This window comes from Acinonyx jubatus, chromosome B2 (genome assembly GCF_027475565.1).
Source record: "Acinonyx jubatus isolate Ajub_Pintada_27869175 chromosome B2, VMU_Ajub_asm_v1.0, whole genome shotgun sequence".
Taxonomy (NCBI): domain Eukaryota; kingdom Metazoa; phylum Chordata; class Mammalia; order Carnivora; family Felidae; genus Acinonyx; species Acinonyx jubatus.
This window is the reverse complement of record NC_069385.1, coordinates 79,660,459-79,680,853: the sequence shown is the minus strand read 5'-3', so window position 1 is coordinate 79,680,853 and position 20,395 is coordinate 79,660,459. Positions and strand designations below refer to the sequence as shown.

Genomic DNA, 20,395 nt, shown 5'->3' with positions numbered 1-20,395 from the left:
CTTGTTTCCCAAACAGCCAACTGTTTTCCCCTCTTCCCTGGAAACTTCTCTGTCATGAAGGGAAACACTGCTTCTCATCTTGCCCTATTAGCCAGTCAAATTGGAGATAGCAAAATCTTAGAAAGTGTCAGCAAATGAAGATAGTCCCTACATGGGCTATTTCCCTTTGCTCAACTCCATGCTGCAAACTCGACTTTCTGGACACAAACCAGCCACTCCGTTGTCAAGAAGCACTGGGCTCTCATTCATACCGGTTAGGCCACTTGGTAGATTTCAATTCACCTGTAGCTGGTGGGCATTTAAAGAAGCAGCACACAACTATTCTGATGTTAACTGACATTAAAAAAAGTTAAAAATGGATGTTAGTGACAAAATTTTCAAGATTCTTCTATGCAGTAGATTAGTGACAGCAATATGATTGAGAGATCACTTTCTAAACACTGACCAAATGTCTGTGTCAGGTACAAATTACTGCAAAAAAGAAACCTGGAAAGATAGCACATAAAAAAAAGCAGGTATAACTGAAGATGTTAATGGCTTCAGGTGAATGAATATAAGACTAGAAATGTGAAGAGCTACAGCTCAAGGCTAAGCTGGTTTCTCTGGCAATCTCTCCATAAGGGCTATTAACAAGCCCGTAACCAATTTAGTCAAAACAAGCCAACTGATCTTTATCCTGGGTCAGGACCCGGGCCTGAGTGTTGGCTCTCTACCTAGGAGCTGTAGTGATCTGGGCCAGTGACCTGATCAGTGGCTCAGTCTGTTCATCCATGAATGACAGAGGATGATGATGCTGAACTCCAAGCGTCAGGCTTATGATCAAGCAAGGTGTTAGAGCATTTCGGAGTTGGTGAGTTGTTATACAGATGTTATGCAACGAAATACGTATCTTAATGAGTCTTCCAAATGATTAAATATCAAATTATATTCAACAGACCCTTAAAGGTGAGCACATAAAACTCCCTGTAACCTTGTTATCTGTTTTTGTTGCACAGAGTAACAGATACACTATTTCAGAAGGACTTATTTCAGGCTGTCTTATCACACGCCCGGTCTACCATTAACACTTAGCCATGAGGCCGGAGACAGGAAGCAGGACATGGTATGAAGGGATTGAAGCAGAAGGCCAAAGTTTTTGTCCCAAGGGGCTGTGAGGAATAAAGACAAAGAGAAGGGGGAAATGGGGACTGGGGGTATATGGTGATGATCTCAGATGTACTTCAACCTTCTGGGAGGCTGATGGGAAGGATGAGGCGAGTTAGATCTGAAGAATTCCAAGACAGAGGGGTTCTCAAATCATTTCCCAGGACAGAACAAACTTATGCTAATCCAGTTTGAACCCAGAACCCATGGTCAAGAGAGTAAAGAACCATGGTCAAACAAAAAGGTCTCATTCACATATCTGAAGCTCCTTCAGCACCCAAGAGGCAAAGGTACTGAACTGAGAGCCAGCAAAGTGGGGGGGGGGGGGGGCAGACATACACAGTGGCCAGATGCAAGGCCCAGCAGAGATTCTAGTAAGTTTGGAATACCAGTGAGTGCTGATTTGAGGGCAAGGTGGCAGGACGGTGGATCACTGAACACCTGGTGACCAGATGGGGACAGAGAATCAGCATTAGAAGGCCTGAACTTTGGCAAAAACCAACAGGTAGTTGAACATCTTTGAATTCAAAATTCTGAAAATAAAAGTAGACTCACTGAAATAAAAAAAAAATTAAAAAAAAAAAAAAACCTCTCAAAACAAACTCTAGACCAGGGACAGAAGAAATAGTAAATTGTCAGAGAGTGCTGAGGAATTAGCCCAGAATGCAACAAAGAGCAATAAAGGAATAAACAATACGCAAGAGAGGATAGCAGATATGGTGGTTAATTGAGAAGCTCCAAATATACTTAACAGACATTTCAGAGGCCAGGAACAGAGGTACTAGTCATAAGTCTCCAGGTTGAAAGCTTATGCCAAAGAACAAAGTGGAAACAAAACAAATGGATACCATGAAACATGTTGTAGTAAAACTGTAGTAAAGTGAGAAAAATCTTAGAGTTATCGGAGTAAGGGGTGCCTGGGTGGCTGTTGGTTAAGCATCTGACTCTTGGTTTTGGCTCAGGTCATGATCTGGTGTTCCGTGACATTGAGCCCTGTGTTGGGCTCTGTGCTGACAGCATGGAGCCTGCTTGGGATTCTCTCTCTCCCCTGCTCTCTCTACCTCTTCCCTGCATGCATGCTCTCTTTCTCTCAAAATAAATAAATAAACATTTAAAAAACATAAGTTATCAGAGTTAAAAGATGGATTATCTACAAAGAATTACTTTTACCAGCAAATACAAGTTTAAGAAAATATGAAGTAAGGTTCAAGCAGTTGAGGCTAACTGTCAACCTAGAACTTTATATCCAGCTATCACTTAAGAATGAAGGAAAACAGGGGTGCCTGGGTGTCTCAGTCAGTTAAACATCTGACTCTTGATTCTGGCCCAGGTCATGATCTCACGATTCTTGAGTCTGAGCCCTACATCAGGCTCTGCACTGCTTGTGAGCCTCTCTTTCTGCCCTTCCCCCACTCATGTTTCTCTCTCTCTCTCTCTCTCTGAAAATAAATAAACTTAAAAAGAATGAAGGAAAAATAAAGAAAACTCATAACATGAATACTTAAGAGACTTTGCCATCAGCAGAGCATTTCAATAAGGAACTGTTAGTAAAAAATCAAATTCAGTAATAAGAAAAATGAATTCAGATGAAAAAGTATATAAGAAGTAATGTATAAAATACTGGCAAATCCAATTAATTATTACTTGTAAATAATACCCGTTTTTTTGTGTTTAAAAACATTTCCCTAGAAATCCTAAACCAGTGCTGTCCTATAGAAATATAACATTTAATTCCAGATTTTCTGATAGCCACATTAAAAAAGCAAAAAGAAATAGATGAAATTAATTTTAATATTTTATTTAACCGAATCTATCTAAAATTTTATCACCTCAACATGTAATCAATTTACAAATTATTAATGAGATATTTCACAAAGTTTTAACACTAAATCTTCAAAATGCAGCACGTACTTGACACTTAACAGCATACCCCATACAAGTGTTAGGTTCTCACCTATCTATATTTGGAGTTCAAGTTTATAGTAGTTTCACACATCTGGATTGTTCCTAACATATTTAAATTGTTCCAATAACTGTATCTAATACAAATTTTGAATTTAAGTTAAAATTGAAATTTAAAAGATTCACCTTCTTCTTTTTAAAGAGTGCTTAATTGGGGCGCCTGGGTGGCTCAGTCGGTTAAGTGACCAACTTCGGCTCATGTCATGATCTCACAGTCCGTGAGTTCGAGCCCCGCGTCGGGCTCTGTGCTGACAGCTCAGAGCCTGGAGCTTGCTTCGGATTCTGTCTCCCTCTCTCTCTGACCCTCCCTCGTTCATGCTCTGTCTCTGTCTCAAAAATAAATAAACATTAAAAAAAAAAAAGAGTGCTTAATTTCCTTACAAAGCTAGTGACTACCATACTGAATGGCACAGTTCTAGACCATAATAACCACAAAAAATGAGAGGAGGATGAACAGATGAGAAGGTAAAGCATGCTAGGGTCCTGGTTTTATTCTGGAGGATGATACAGTCACAGAATCATTTAGACTTTGCTAAAATAAAATTTAAAGATAGCCATTAAAATTTTTAACATAAGAAACAGGATCTATAAACTTCCAAATCAAGAGGAGTGAAATTAAGCAATTATTATATTAATAAGGAAGGAAAAAAACAAATGACAAAAAAAACACCCCACAAAATAAGTCATTAGAAAAAGTCCAAATACATTAGTAATCACAATATACCTAAACAAATTATACTTATCCATTATAATGTCAAGTGACAGGAAAAAACAGAATAATATATGCATATGACTGCACTTTTACAAATTGTAAAACATGCACCAGTCAATATGAAGGATTTATATATGACATATATACCATAAAAGTATAAAATCATGGACTGGAAGGATACACAACAAATTCATGATAATGGTTACCTCTAGGGAGGCTGACAATGGAAGGAGACCGGGGGGGGGGGGGGGGGGGGCGGTTCTAAGGAAAACTGAACTTCACCTGCAACATTTTATTTTATTAAAAAGAAACCTGAAGCAAAATGATAACATTAAAATGTGTGAATTTGAGAGGTGGGTAAATGAGTATGTTACATTATTTTCTGGATTTTTCTGTATTTAAATTTTTTTCTCAAATAAAAATATTACCAATAATGAGAGAAAAAAAGACTAGAGGCAAACTTGTTCCATTAAGTCTAGTTTAACAGGGCCCTAGGTTTACTCATAGCATTTCTGCATTTCTTGAATGGCTTATAAACCTGGCTTATATACTGCCTCTTCCTTTTCTGTTCAAGACATATTCCGGGGCTCCTGGGCTCAGTCCGTGAAGTGTCCAACTTCAGCTCAGGTTATGATCTTGTGGTCCGTGAGTTTGAGCCCCATGTCAGGCTCTGTGCTGACAGCTCAGAGTCTGGAGCCTGCTTTGGATTCTGTGTCTCCCTCTCCCTCTGCCTCTCTCCCTCTCATGCTCTGTCTCTCTCAAAAATAAACATCAAAAAAAAATTTTTTTAAGAAGACATATCATTCATAATTGTTTCATCTGATATGAAGGCTCTGGAGTGGGGCAAGATGGGAAGCCAAGGGCACTACCACAAGGATGCAGAGCTCTCCTTGGGCTAGCGTAGGAGAGCTGACGGGGAGCACAGATTCCTTCAGCAGCTGACCAACTGTTCCATCCCCATTCTTTCTTTACGCGGACATACCTCAGCCCCGCCCCTGAGGACACAAAAATGCATTGAGGGGACACAACTCCATTTTCCGGAAGACTAAACAGGACCAGCAGTCCTTTCAGGAAACCAAGAAAAGAAACTTGGAATTTTTATCCCACAGACAACCCATAAGGAATCAACAGGCAAAAACTCCCCAACTGCCGAGTTTCTCTTCCAATAAATAGCAGTTATCACTGGACTGAAGGGCATCGGTGGTGGCAGTGGTCAGAAGCCAAATTTTCTCTCTCCAAACTCAGGGAGATATCAGAGAAGATGGGACATTCCTTATACCCTTCAACAGTTGCTTGGGAACAGTTCAAACAGCATGAGCCTGTGGACTTCTCACAGCAGAGAGATATGGAGGGTGTGGCAGACGGCTGGACGTGGTGAGGCTAGTACCCGGCTTGTGCCATGTTTCTTCTAAGCTACACAAGAGAAGAAAGGGGGAGGGCTCGGGAGTCTCAGCAACAAATGCTGGGCCTTATGTCAAAGTTCCAAAAAGTCTTAATGATTGGTGTTGGCTCTCAGAGATTTTCTTCTAAGACTGAGAGACAAGGGCTATTGCTTTATAAGTGCACTACCTGAGAGCCTACAGTATCTATGCAATTCAAGCAATCATTTTCCAGCAGCCACAGAACAAATCCAGTCTCAACTCCTGGGTTGTCTGTGCCAATTCAGGAAATTAGGGAGCAGATGTAACAGTGCAAATAAACCAGTAATTACTTCTTTTAACCCAGGAAAGGTATTACTTTGAGGTGATTCTTCTCTAACTTGCTGGCCAGTATTTCTTTTTTAAAGTTTATTTTTTGAGAGAGAGAGAGAGAGACAGAGTGCGAGCAGGGGACGGGCAGAGAAAGGGGGACAAAGGATCAGAAGCAGGCTCTGTGCGGACAGCAGAGAGACAGATGTGGGGCTCAAACTCATGAATCGTAGATCATGATCTGAGCTTAACCTACTGACGCTTAACCTACTAAGCCACCCAGGCGCCCTGGCCAGTATTTTTTTTTTTTTAATCTCTTTATCAAAATTTCTTTAAAAATTAATTTTATGTTTTCTGTTATAAACCCAAGGCTACAGGAAAGAAGCAGTCTAATAGTGAGCTGGTTAGCAGAGGAAATTCTGGGACAAAAATCCAAGTAATCCACCCAGAGAAATGTGCCCATAACTAACTCTTATCACTCTTCGGCTAAAATGAACACAGAACTCAACTTTTTAACACAGTGTGAATTCCCCCCCCTCCTCAAATGGGGGCAATGCCCATGAAATTCTGGAGGTTTTTTAAAATAACAGGTAGTTCTCTTAAATTCAAATATTCCTATGACACATGAAACAGATACTAAAATACTGATTCAAAGCCACAGGATCATTATTTAACATTAGCATGACTGTTTTTCATTCATCCCGTAGGCCTATGTTTGGGATCCTCCAATACTTCACTGCTTTGTAAAATAATCTTTAAAAACCCAATACTTACAATTGAGAGATCATTTTAAGAGGATTAATAATCAAACTAATATTACATTTCTCTGCTACCTCCTTCCTTGCTTATGTCTATTAATTTCATCAACTTATATAAATCCAAATTGCAGTTATTAATGTCATGTCAGGCCAGTATGTCTTCCCCAAATTTTATTTTGTTGTTAGAGATAAAAATAACTGAGTTAAAAACTCTGCTTTAGAAGACTTTGGATAAACTGAAATAAATAGCAACTATCTCTTTTCTAAGGGATACTTTTAGGGAAAATATCTCACATTGTATTCAGGTACAAAAGATAACCAAAAATAAAGAATAAGCCATGTTCTAGGATGTTCAGTGAAATTTTATTAGCATAAATACATATATAATGCAATAATGGAAGTATATCTTTAATGAAATAGTCTTAAATATTTCACACATCTCCTTGGTCTGAATTGCCTCTTCTACCCGAGTTACGTTTTTCATGTGAGTTGTACTGCATCAATGGGAAAGCACCTGGTTGAAGTCAGAAGCCTGAATTCCAGTGTGGCTCACATCTCACTTCCCTGTGCCCAAGTTTCTTCATGAGTACAAGTGAAAGAGACAAGGGACCAAGAGGAATAATGATAATAACAAACAATGTATACTGCACTTATGTGCAAGGCAATGATCTAAATGTTTTAAACCTCACCACAATCCTGTGAAGTTGGTAAACTAGCATCATGTCCATTTCATAAATGAGGAATTGAGACCAGAGAGGTTAAGTAACTTGCTCCAGATTACCCAGCTGGTAAACTTGCCTGTAAGTGAAGACCTGGGATTTAAACCGAAGTAGGCTGGTTCGGAGTTCATTCTCCCTCTCTCTCTCTCCCTCCCTCTCTCTCTCTTTCTCTCTGTCTCTCTCTCTTTAAGTAGGCTCTATGCCCAGCATGGAGCCCAATGTGGGCCTTGAACTCATGATCCTGAGATGGAGACCTGAGCTGAGATCAAGAATAGGATGCTTAACTGATGAACAACCCAGGTGTCCTCAGAGTTCATTCCCTTAACTACTACAACACTCAGACTGATTTGTTAGTTTTCCGAATTTAAAAATTAGGTGCAGATCTAGGATGCTAGAAGAGCAAAGGGTTTCCAGATTGGGAAATATTTTAATCTATAGATGTAGCCAACAAACACATAATATGTAATGGAGTGTTTCCTATTTCCCCCTCACTGGTGAGCCTCTTGGAATAACAATAAACAATGTCCCATTAAAAATACTGTATGTTGAGATGCACATAAATGTACTATTCTGGGTTTCTAAATGGTTACATACACAGATAAAAGTATTTTTATCTATTAAAACAATCAATTTTTGTAGAACTTTACATTTTTCTTTTTTCTTTTAATGTCTTTATTTTTGAGACAGAGAGAGACAGAGCATGAGCAGGGGAGGGGCAGAAAGAGAGGGAGACACAGAATCTGAAGCAGGCTCCAGGCTCTGAGCTGTCTGCACAGAGCCTGATGTGGGGCTCAAACTCACGGACTGTGAGATCATGAGCTGAAGTCGGTGGCTCAACCAAATGAGCCACCCAGGTGCCCCGCACTTTACATTTTCAATGTACTTTTACATTGTTGTTGTATTTGGTCCTCTCAATAGCATGGGAATACAGAGGCGTGACCTTAATAGTCCCATTTTACAGATGAAAAGTAGAAGTTCAAAGAGTCAAGTGACTTTCCCCTTCTAAAGAGTGGTGGAGTCCACACTACACCCAAGTCTTCCAACTTTTATACCAGGGATCTTTCCAGATGGTTACTTTATTTTCCTATTTGCCCTGGTATGAATTAATTTCTAGCAAATGGTAAGCACAGTTACGATGTCCTTGTATTTTTGCAAAACTAATCAGCTAGCTCTGATGTGACTGACCTGTGGCCACAAAAAAGGGGGATAATAAAATTAAAAATTATAACTAAGAGGTAAAGGAAAGCCATGAGAAGTAGAAACAATAGAGTTTTAAAAAATTTATTATATGGAATGTAGAACTTCAGAAGGAGCCTTCAAAGCTTCACATTTTGACCACCTCAAATCTTTGGTATGTTTATCGCCCACATACACCACACTTAATACTCATGATTTCCTACAAAATAGAATTCTGCCCAGTATTGTAAAAAAAGAAAACACAGCTTATATCCACAAAGAAAAAAAAAGAGAGAGAAAGAGAAAAAAAGAAAAATAAATAAGGAACCCAGGGTAGACTTCGTATTTATCTTTGCATGGGGTCACATAATCAAATTATAATTTTAAACTATTATCACTTTATAGTATACCTTTTAAAAACAAATTTTGTGGGGAGCCTGGGTGGCTTGGTTGGTTGAGCCTCTAACTTCAGCTCAGGTCATGATCTCATAGTTCGTGAGCATGGAGCCTGCTTGGGATTCTCTCTCTCTCTCTCTCTCTCTCTCTCTCTCTGTCTCTCTCTCTCTCTCTCTCCTCTCTCTCTCTCTCTCTCTCTCTATCTCTCTGTATCTTCCTTTCCCTCTTCCCCTTCCCTGCTTGCACTCTGTCTCTCTGTCTCTCTCTCAAAAATAAACAAACATTAAATTAAAAAAATAAATGTTGTAATTAAACATTAAATAATTGGTAAACCAGAACTCTGAAATAAAAATCCACTCAGTCCTAGGTTCAATAGATTTTCCAAATTATAAATCTATTCAAAGAGTTCCCAAAACAAAAGCACCGGATCATTTTTTAAACCCAATGCTTAAGTAATGGTAATGTAATATTTACGTTGCAACCTCTCAATATATTGTATAATATGCAAGTGTACTTATGTGTTTCTGATCACAGGGGAGTATCTCTATTAGCCTATATAGAACAAATTAATGAAGACAATATATCTTGGAAATAGTAAATCCAGCAGTTTATTGTAATTTGAAGAAACACTGAGTCTTAGACTTTCAACACTCAAAGATATTAATACTTGGGTGAGGAAATTGTGCATGTATACATATATATCTTGTATATGGCTCTACAGTCTATTAGTTACTGGCATACCAGAAGCCTTCACGATAATGTATGTGCCTCTCTCAGAAGCAGAGGCCTGACCCTGAGGCCAACCTTAGGGCATGATCATAAATAATAAATACTTCTTGGGTAACTTGTACTGGCACCTAGAAAAAATGGCCATCAGCCTATGTCTATTAATAAAGACAACATTTTAATCAAAGGAACATTTACGTATTTATATAACTCTTGATTTTTCCTTGTTTCATTCATTGGGCATCTTAGTTTAAGTAAAACTACATGAGGTTCCTAGATATAAACATTTATGGGACGTACTGTGGTGTAATGGTTAAGAGCAAAATTCTTGGGTAAAGAGGGTTGGGTTAGAATTCCTGGATCTATTACCTCCTACCTGTGTGACCTGGGGGGAATTCCTTAATCTTACTAAATCCCAATATTCTCTTCTGTGTATGAGAAAGGCCGTAGGGCTCGGCGGTTAAAAGCACAGGCTTTGGAGCCAGACTGCCAGGACTGCATCCCAGCTGGGCCATTTCTTATCATGGGGGCCTTCTGTGAGACCACAGTCTGAAGAGTACATACCTTACTGGGTGGGTGGGAGGGTTTGGTTCATTAATGCAGAGTGCTCAGAACAGTGCCTGAGTTCCAGAAAGCCATCTAAATGTTAGTTATCGTGGCTGTCGTTACCGTATCTGTGAGATGAGAATAGCCTCACATAACTGTTGTGAGAATAACATGAAATAATATGAAATTACACCATAATACTTCCCATATATGTTTGTTTCTAGTAGCTTCACATACTTGGGTTTAAACTAATGAATGTAAAGCATATAATAGCTAAGGTCTGGTACATCCAGGCGTTTAATAAATGGTAGCTACTTAAATTTTAATAGTAATAAATATATTTATATGTTGTTACTGCTGTGTTTCCCTTGAAATATTAAATTTGCAATTCATTTTGAAATTTAAAACTGTTTTTTCTATTTCCCGACTTCTGAATAGTGTATCATTTACTTTAAGTGTGATCAAATATGCATTTGCCTTAGGCATCTCTAAATGGCCATTTCTGAATGTGTCCACAAGATATAATAACACTGGACTCAATAAATACCATGACCAGGAACCAATACTTGATTTGACTGAACTCTTCTAAGAAGACAGTGAAATGTACAAAAAATAAGCAGCCAGTGAAAAAGGAATTCAACATTTTGATTTGGTTTGTTATCTTCAACACTGATTTTTAAATTACTCAGGAGACTAACATCATATTTCAACATACTAGGTACTGTGAAAGCAGACAGCTTAAATGGTGTTTATTTCAGTCACCATTTCCAAATTGTACCCTGCAGGAAAGTGGAATATATTTAACTTGGGTATAAACAAAAGCAGTGTTTTAGGTGGAAAGTATAGGAAAAGAGGATCACTTGATAACTGATTTGCCAAGGGAATTTTAATGTTATATGGAGATATTTTTAAACATATTTTTTCTTTGAGAAAACACAACCCTGTAAAAATGCACCAGATTAAAGCTTATATTCCTTCAAAAACACTACATTTGTTATTCAGTTGTTGAACATCTATTTCTGTAACTGCAGTTAATTAAACTGTGTGATCTACCTGTTCCCTATCCACACTGTGTGCCATTTTATCCTCCTACCAAATGGAAGCATGGTGCTTATTTATTATTATTTCACTGTAGTTCTCTGAATAATTGAAAATATCATTATCACAATAACGAACACCCCATGTGTTTTACACATGGCAAGTGTTATGCGAAGTACTCTGCATTCACAACCTCATTTAATTTCTCCAACAACCCAATGAGGTAAAGAATATTTGTATCCCAGTTTGATAGACAAGAAAACTGAGTCTTAGAGAATTAGGAACTTAGAAGTTTAGGGGGAAGTGAAGTAATGTGCCCTAAATCATACAGCCAGTAAACGGTACATGTCAGAACCCTACTGGACTACCTCCTCAACAAACATATGAAATAATTAAACTTACTACTTTCTTCCCTTGGAAATGATTCACTCATGCACTTGTTCAACAAATAGTTATACTACTTGTGCTAGGTGCATGGGATATGAGAAACATCAGAGCCATCAAATATTTCACAGTCAAGTCAAATTAGGAAGATTACAAAGTTAAATCTAAATTAGGTAATCAAACAATGTGTCCCAATTTAGAAACATGGTGCTTGTCAGACAACTACCTTTAAAATAGAAGAGAGTAAAAAAATAAAAATAAAAATACAAGACAGTAGTTAAAAGAAAGGCACTAATGAGGGAGGGTAGTTACTGCATACAATCTAATCTCAACTGTTAACAGGCCTTGAATTTAACTTCCTCATATTTCAAAGAAAGCAAGACTTCACAGAAAAACCAATGACAGATCACCTTTAATAACAAACTAGCACTGATCCTCTTGAGATTTAAAAAAAAAAACAAACCTATCACCTTCAACCCTTTTAACCAAACAATTTCTTGCCAGTATTTTTTCTCTGGACATGTGGTCTGGCCAAACCTTTCAATGCTTTTATCTTTTCTTGTGGCTCATTATCATTTCTTGTCATAAATTATAAATATTTACATGTGTATACTACCTACCCTATCAGACTAAAGGATCCTTAAAACTAGGGGCATTAACTCATTCACTTCAAAAAGGGTTGGAAAAAAAATCCAATTCACTTATTCTCCCAACATGATAATACTCTGCATAAAGGTGATACTCAATAAATGTTTATTTAACATGGAATGAGTGAATGAATGAATAAAATGTACAACCCCGCCATTTTGGAGCCTTTACTCAAACATAGGTACCATCTCAATATTAACTCAATTAAACTCAGTAAGCATCTGGATGGCACACTACCTGTAGTTAGACCCTTTCATATTCATACTGGAAACCTCAGTATGTTAAAAAGGCTATTCACCCCAGATTGATTTACAGATTCAATTCAATCCCTATTAAAGTCAAGGGAGGTATTTTTGTAGAAGTTTATAAGCTGATTCTAAAATTTATATGGAAATGCAAAGAATACAATAGACACAATAATTCTGAAAAAGAAGAAGAAAGCTGGAGGACTGACACTACCAGATTTCAAATCTTACTCTAAAACCATAGTAAGCAAGATAATGCAGTACTGATCTAAGGACAGGCATATAGACAATGGAATATCACTGACAGCCCAGAAAGAAACCTTTACATTTAAGATGAATCGATTTTCCACCGGAGTACCTAAGCAATTTAGTGGCAAACGAATAGTCTTTTCAACAACTGGTGCTGGGAAAACTGGCTATCAACATGCCAAAAAATAAAAAAAGAGAGAGAGAAAGAGAGTTTAAACCCTTATCTCATGCTAGGTACTATATTAACTCAAAGTGGATCATAGAACCAAATATAAGAGCTAAAACTGTAAAGCTTTATGAGAAAATAATTGTGACTCTGGATTAGGCAGAGATTTACTAAACATGACACTAAATGGATTTATCAAAATTAAAAAAACATCTGTTTTTCCAAATTTTAAAAAGCCACAGATTGGAAGAAAATATCTACAAATCACATAGCTGATAAAGGTCCTGTGTTAGAATATTTAAAGAACTCTAACAACTCAATAAGAAACAACCCAATTAAAAACCGGGCAAAAATATCTGAATAGACATTTCACCTAAGACATACATTATGCTAGTAAGCACACAAAAAGATGCTCATCGTCATTAGTTATTATGGAGATACAAATTAAATTTATTAGAATGGCTATAAGCATAAAAAGTGACAATATCAGGAGCACCTGGGTGGCTCAGTCGGTTGAGTATCTGGCTTTGGCTCAGGTCATGATCTCACGGTTCAGGAGTTTGCCCGCATCAGGCTCACTGCTGTCAGCATGAAGCCTGCTTTGGATCCTCTGTCCCCCCTCTCTCTGACCCTCCCCCACTTTTACTCTCTCAAAAATAAATGCAAACCTTACAAAGAAAAAAACTAAACTAAAACTGACAATATCAGTGATGTTGAAACACTGGAACCCTCATCCATTGATGGTATGTACAATCACTTTGGAAGACAGTTTGGAAGTTACCTAAACGTTAAAAATAGACTTTCAAACCACCCACCAGTTCTACAGTTAGAAAAGTTCCCAGGACAGATGAAAATGTGCCCATGAAAGACTTACATATAAATATTCACAGCAGCGTTATTCATAATAGCTAAAACCTGGAACAATCCAAATGTCCATCCATTTGTGAAAGGATGAACAATGGATGATCACTGGGCAACAGAAAAGAACGAAATACTGATTCACGCTAGAACACATATGGACCTCGGAAACATTATGCTGAAAGAAACCAGACACAAAAGACTACATATTGTTTGATTCCTTTTATGTAAAATTTCCAGAAAAGGCAAATCTCAGTAGATTCATGGTTGCCTAGGACTGGGGTGGGAGCAGGGACTGGCTGTAAAAAACTTGAGAAACCTTTCTCCAGTGATGGAAATGGCTCAAAACTGGATTATGGTAATGTCATACAACTCTATAAATGTATGTAAAATTACTGATTTGCATAGATGAATGGGCATTATGGGAAGTAGATCATACCTCCAATAAAGCTTTTTTTTTTTTTAATATTTATTTATTTTTGAGACAGACAGAGACAGAATGCGAGTGGGTTAGGGGCAGAGAGAGAGACACACACAGAATCTGAATGAAGCTGGCTCCAGGCTCTGAGCAGTCAGCACAGACCCCGATGCGGGGCTTGAACTCACGAGCTGTGAGATCATGACCTGAGCTGAAGTCAGACGCTCAACCAACTGAGCCACCTAGGCGCCCCAAGCTTTTTTTTTTTTTTAAAGTAAATTATATTTCCATCCATATAGCCTGACTGCTGCTAGAGTGTCAGTACAATTCAGCACTTAGCAGTGATACTTCCAATCTTTTTTACCAGACTGGTTTTTTGAAAAATCACATCTCCTTATTCTTAATAATATACATTTCTTTGATTTCTAGCAAATCTAAACATTTCATCTATTTGGGTCTGCTAGTTTCTAAATATACATCTTTTCCATAAGAACATGTGAGACTCTTTCATATTTTTAAACTAGCAAACTTTTTTCGGTGATCTGTGGTACAAATATTTTTTCCCAGTTTTTCGTAAGTTTTTAGATTTTATTAACAATAGGTTTTTCTTTTTGTCATACAGAAATATTCATTTTCATGTAGTCACATTCATCTGTATTTTCACTTCCAGAGTCTGTCTCTGGTGTTTTGACATGTGATATTCTTTTGAAACATTAATCAGAAACCTTGAATATTGTTAGTTAATCATCCTCCGTGCCAAGCCCAGCACTATCGGGCCTTTCTACTTTAAAAGAAAAAAACCCTAATTTCAAATTTCAAAGCTAGAGGCAGACAGCCTTTTCTTCCTTAAGCCTTTAAGTGTATAAAGAAACACGAATGTTTATACCCCAAATTCATGGACAACTGCCTCATTAGAGAACTTCTGATGTGATACACTAGATATTTCCAATAGTTCTAGTGATGAGATACTGGAAAAATAAAAAGAAGGATGTGAAAATGTGTTTGCTGTTGCTAATCATGCCAGGCTATGACTCTAGGCCTCACTGGCTGATGCCTCTTTGTAGGACATCATATCATCATATAACAACGTGACCAGTGTAGGCATTCATGGATGTCTGACCAGAACACTCTAGAACTCAGTCACTCATTATCTCACAACCACTGCATTCATGCATATTATCATTTTCCTTGCTATGTCACTCACTATTAATAGGTGGTGAATGACCCATCACCCATTAGGTAATAAATACAGGAAACTGAATTTCATTCTTATTTTACAAACTCAGAAGGAGATTTAATGCTAATGAAAGAATTCCTTATTGTTGAATGCTTCAAAAAATTCTACAGCAGTTATAAAAAAAACACCTATTTGGTTTAACATAGCTATAACTATCACACAAAGAGATAAAACAAAGATATGATTAAGAAATAAAAGAACATTTTATATTAATGTGGATATTATGGCTTTTAAGTTGTATAGCTGGTTAAGAAATAATCAGAAGAGGCATTGAAATGCCTGATAACAGAAAATGACTGTTTTTCTCTGTATATATTTGAGTCCCACCCACCCTTGCAAGACCAGCCCAAATTCAACCTTTTTTCCCTATCAATTCTACAGCATTTAGAATCTATACCTGTACTATATATTCTGGCACATATATACAGTCTTAACATTATTCAAGTGTTTAGTGCCTGTCACTCTTATCATCTTCAATGAATTAAATATAAGTTCCGTGAGAGCAAACTATGTATCCCTACGACATTAAAGCAGTGGTAGGATTCCAGATCCTACACTACACAACAGCCTAAACAGGTGTTCATTAAATAACTTTTCTTGATTTCTGGGAAAAGTTGAAAAAAAAAGGGCCAAGATGGAGAAAAAAAAAAAAGGTATTGTGGGACACTTTCCTCAAATGTATTATAATGTAGAACAGGCAGTCCCTTTAGTCAAGAAAAATAATGTGGAGTAGTATGTAAATGCTTTAGCAGTTGCCCCAGCTTTACATATCTCAAAAAGCTAGGCACAGATTGTTTTCAGTTCTTCTCTTTGCATCCAGGCAGGCTTTACCTAAAGATAGTGCTTTCCAATGTAAGCTCCAACAAACTCCAGGATTCTATGAGGCAGCTCTAAGGTCTGACTGATAGATGGGATGGCCACGTTAGCTATGTTTAATTTGTGGCTGCTTCTTTTCAGGTATCAACTTTGGGCTCCAGGTATAAATGAAGAGCCTTCTTACTAATCAAGGACAGTTTTTCCATCTCTGAAGAATACTCTGATGTCCTGAGGGATGACATTCAGGTACTTGTACACAGGTTTGCCTCTAGTCCCAGGATGGCTGGCTAGCTCTTCATAGGGGTGCTCCCTGCCTTCCAGGGAAATAAAACAATAACCAAAAGACAGTTCCTCTACTGTAATTCTTTTCTTCCCTACTGTTTCCTTTAGAAAGGTGGACAGCAAGGGAAGGTAAGAATGATTTCACCAATTCTGGCCCTTTAACAACAAGGACTCCAGCACATCAGGGTCCATTATAATAATGGGTTTTGTGCACATCTAAGTTACTGTTCATTTAAATTTGTTAATAATTCTCAGGAAAGGGGAAGGCACCATTCACACTGTAAGGATGTGACTCTACTAGAATTCCCAACCCTGTCACTGAACCTCAGATAAAATGCTGAAAATAGTGGCATCATTTTAAATATCTTAGTTCTAGTAAAACAGGGCTAGAAAAACAATACTTTCATAAACATTAACTTTAAATAATGAATCTCAAATATTAGTAAATGCCATCCGTTTTCTAGGGCTGGGAATCTCTGCATTTCCTAAATTCCTCTTCACCTACCACCACTAAATGAAAAGAATGAGTGAATAATGTTTGAAAGTAAGGACTCTGAACCTACAGTATCTAATTAAACCTTGGTTACTAGCAATTGGTTGGTGAAATGTTGGGTAACTCATGTCTCTAAGCCCTAGTTCAACGGGGTGTACTGAGGAGTAAATGAAATCATGCAAGCCAAATTCTTCCCACAATATGAAGCACATAGTATGTGCACGATAAACTCTAAGAAAAAAAACCACTTTCGTTATATTTGTTAAAAAGTGGAGACAAGTTTCCACCAAATTCTTAGTAATGGTAGGTAAGAAAGCAAAACCTTCTGTATTTTTAAAACTTCAATATTTTAAAGAAACGCATTCATTTACACCAATCAGTCCACAGTTTTTAATTGATAATGCAGGATATTATTTGTAATTTTGCCTCAAATTTAATACACTCACTGGCTCACACTGCTGGCAGGCGGTGGGAGGGTGCAAAGCATTTTCTCAGAACAGCCGCCACACACCGGTTTTCTCAGGGTGGAGGCAAGCCTTCCCTTCCCTCCCCGGGACAATGACGGGGTCCGAGCCCGGCACCTACGGAAACGTGCGTCGCGGTGTGCGATACTTGGTGTCCGCGACCCGCGCGGAAGGGGACGTAATAGTCCAAAAGGAACCGAAGCCGAGACGAAAATGATCCCAGTTCCCGGTGAGCACCGAGGGATTTGGGAGCTCGTGCACCCCGCCTTGCCCGACTGCGTGTGGGCTTGGGTCGCCAGAGTGGACCCGGTGGCCCCTGCCCTTGGCAGCCAGAGTGGGCGCCACTGGCGCCGTCCCGTCCGGTGCGTGGCTAACTCCGCCGCTCCCGCCGCGAACTGCGGGCAGGTCCCGGCAGCCCGGCCCCGCCTGCGCCGTCCCCAGCCCTGATTGACACTGGAGTTGGTACATACGGGTCTGCAGCGGAGGCGAACAGGGGGGGTGAGTGCTATTTTAAACATGGCTTTCCCTCTCTCTTGGCCTCAGAGCCAACGCGGCGCGCCCAGCCGTGCGCTAGGCCCACCTGGGAATAACCCCAACATCTGCCCGACTTATTTATTTTTTTCGATCTCTCTATGCATGGACTTGTTTTCCCCCAATCACTGCTTTTCCACAACCCGGCAGTTTCAAAGAGGAAACTCCCCTCCTGGAAAGGGGAATGGAAAGCGCTTTTGCTTCTTCTTGTTAGAAGGTGGAAACCATTCCAGTTACCAGGAGTTCAAAAAAGAAGGGAAGCGGCGTCGCTGGAGAGAAAGTAACATTCAGAAATCCTTGGGGACCGAGGGAGGAAGGGAGGGAAGGAGGAATGTCTGCAACAGGCATCTGAAAACAAGCGTGGAGAAGCAAAAAGATTCGCAAACCCGGAGTTACTACCAAGTGCATTCCGCGCAATCCATTGCAATGACAAGATCTGCTGTAAGCACAATTTGAAGGCCTTTGAAATCTTTTTGGTGAGACTTACCTTTCTCTTCGGCATAATGACTACGTTCGTGCAGCTAAAAAGTAAAGCAACGGGGTGGAACTGCAGACACCGCCGCTGGATGCTGCCGCTGCCCCTGCAGCTGCTCACGCGCAGGGCACGGCGTACCCGGCCTCTCCGACCTGCACCTCCGCGGCTCCCTCCAGGGGCCCTCTACTCGCTCGTCTCCTCGCTCACCCAATGAGGAGCCCCGGCAGCCGGCCGCGAGGCCCCATTGGCTGCGGCAACATTCTAAATTCCACGAGGGCACGCCCACCTCCGCGCACACGGTAAGCGCTGTTGTAGTTTCCACTTCATCGAAAAAAATCTGCCTGGTGACTGGGCATGCCCAGTTCAACTAGTAACCTCCAAGCTACAGGGTCCTGGAGTTTCATTGTTTTCCTGCTCCCTTTTTGGATTGTGTCACTAGGAACAGCGTGGGCCTTTAGAGACAGGAAAAAGAGTAAGGATGGACACATTAACTTTATAGTGTAAGTATATGCACAGCAGGCACTTTATAGGTTTCCTACCCATAAAGGCTCGTAATGAATGTTACGTGATGGAGACCTGTAAGAGAGGGAAGATACCCTGTTCTGGAAGAGTGTGGCAATTTTTAAGGGTCTCAGCTTCCCGTTCTAGATATCTAGTGACAATAATCTCTAAAATTACTTAGTTTTAATATCTTAAAATCTGTGATTACAAATCACTAATTCAGTCAACTTCAAAAAAATTTGTTTAATGTTTACTTATATTTGAGAGAGAGAGACAGAAAGACAGAGCGTGAGCTGGGGAGGGGCAGAGACAGAATCTGAAGTAGGCTTCAGGCTCTGAGCTATCAACACAGAGCCCTACTGGGGACTTGAACTCATGAACTGAACTCATGAATGGTGAGATCATGACCTGAGCAGAAGTCTGAATCTTCACCAACTGAGCCACCCAGGCACACCTTAAAAAAAATTTTTTTTTAAATGTTCATTTTAATTCAGCCAACTTCAAACTAGGCTCAAAGATGAATAGGATATATTTGTTATGGAAATCAGAAAAAGAATGAACAAGGTCAGAACAGATTATTTTACATTTGAAACATTTAAATAAGCGTATTTAAAATATACATATTTTAATGTTTGTCAAAGTTCTGCAAGGCATTAAACAGGCTTTGCAGAAACATTTCCGAATTTATTTTACGTGATCAGTTTTACCCTGATACCAAAACTGGTATAAGACCTCAGAAGAAAAGAGAGCTAGAGACTGATATCCTTTATAAACATAGACACAAAAATCTTGAACAAAATTTTAGTAAATCAAACCCAACAGCATTTCAAATGATAAGACATCATGACCAGTGAGGTTTATCCTAGGAATTCAAAGTTGGTTCAACATCTGAAAACCAATCAGTGTAATTCACCATAATAATAGAATAAAGGAAAAAAACCAATATGATCATTTCAGCAGATACAGGAAAAGCACTAGTGAATGGGTGAGCAAATTATGGTAACCATACACAATAGAATATTACTCAGCAATTAAAAGGAATAAAATATTCCTTCATGAATGAATGCCAGAAACAAAATGCCACATGAAAGAAGTCAAATACAAAAGACCATATTGAATAATTTCATTCTTTTGAAGTTGCAGAAAAGGTAAAATTAGGCAAGCTTAGTTTCATAATCATATTGAAAGGCAAAAGTTCACATCATAGGAAAATGTATTGAAGTCTTACACCACAAACATGGCCAAATTCACTGTGGTCATGCAGATGCTGAAAATATGCATTAAACAATGTCATTAAATAATTTTAATGCTTGGATTTTTTCCTTATTAATTTTCAGAATAACAAATTAGCATCCTAGCAAACTCTAGAAGTGGTCAATGACTTTCTTTTTGTAATATCTTTAGGAACTTATGGGTTTTTATGTATTTGGTACACTTCAATCTATTGCTATTATTACTATTTTTTATACTCATATTGCCCAAATTGGTCATTTTGACATGATCCCAGTTGTCTTTGATAGATTTTTCACTTTCAGGCATTCAGTGGATCACAATATACTAAAAATAATCTGAATAAAACCAGTTCATTGCTTGAGAATTGGATAAACTTTGAGGTTAATAATTTTACCATAAAAATAATATTTATAATGGAGCTGTCTTGGAAGAGAGTTAATTTGCAAAATGCTTGGTGGTTAAGAAAAAAGCCAGTGAAGACACTTTTAATGAGATATGTGTGGAAGGATGCTCGGTAGCACTTGTAATCTG

General features: G+C 38.6%; 1 protein-coding gene across 8 annotated transcripts in view; it reads right to left on the bottom strand.

Moving 5' to 3' along the window:
* HMGN3 (high mobility group nucleosomal binding domain 3) overlaps positions 1 to 18,351 on the bottom strand; it is a 31,979-nt gene extending 13,628 nt beyond the window's left edge. For 2 of the 8 annotated variants that reach the window (XR_008298511.1, XM_053222541.1), the window contains exon 1: positions 18,143 to 18,346. Coding sequence is in view for 6 of the 8 variants with exons in the window: in XM_053222541.1 (XP_053078516.1) it covers positions 18,143 to 18,157 (15 nt within the window). In the remaining 2 variants the exon portion in view is untranslated. Of the gene's footprint in view, positions 1 to 18,142 lie in introns of all 8 variants that reach the window. The other 6 variants (XM_027057370.2, XM_027057369.2, XR_003419513.2 and 3 more) reach the window with 5 other exon arrangements.
* Between the last annotated feature and the right edge of the window lie 2,044 nt (positions 18,352 to 20,395).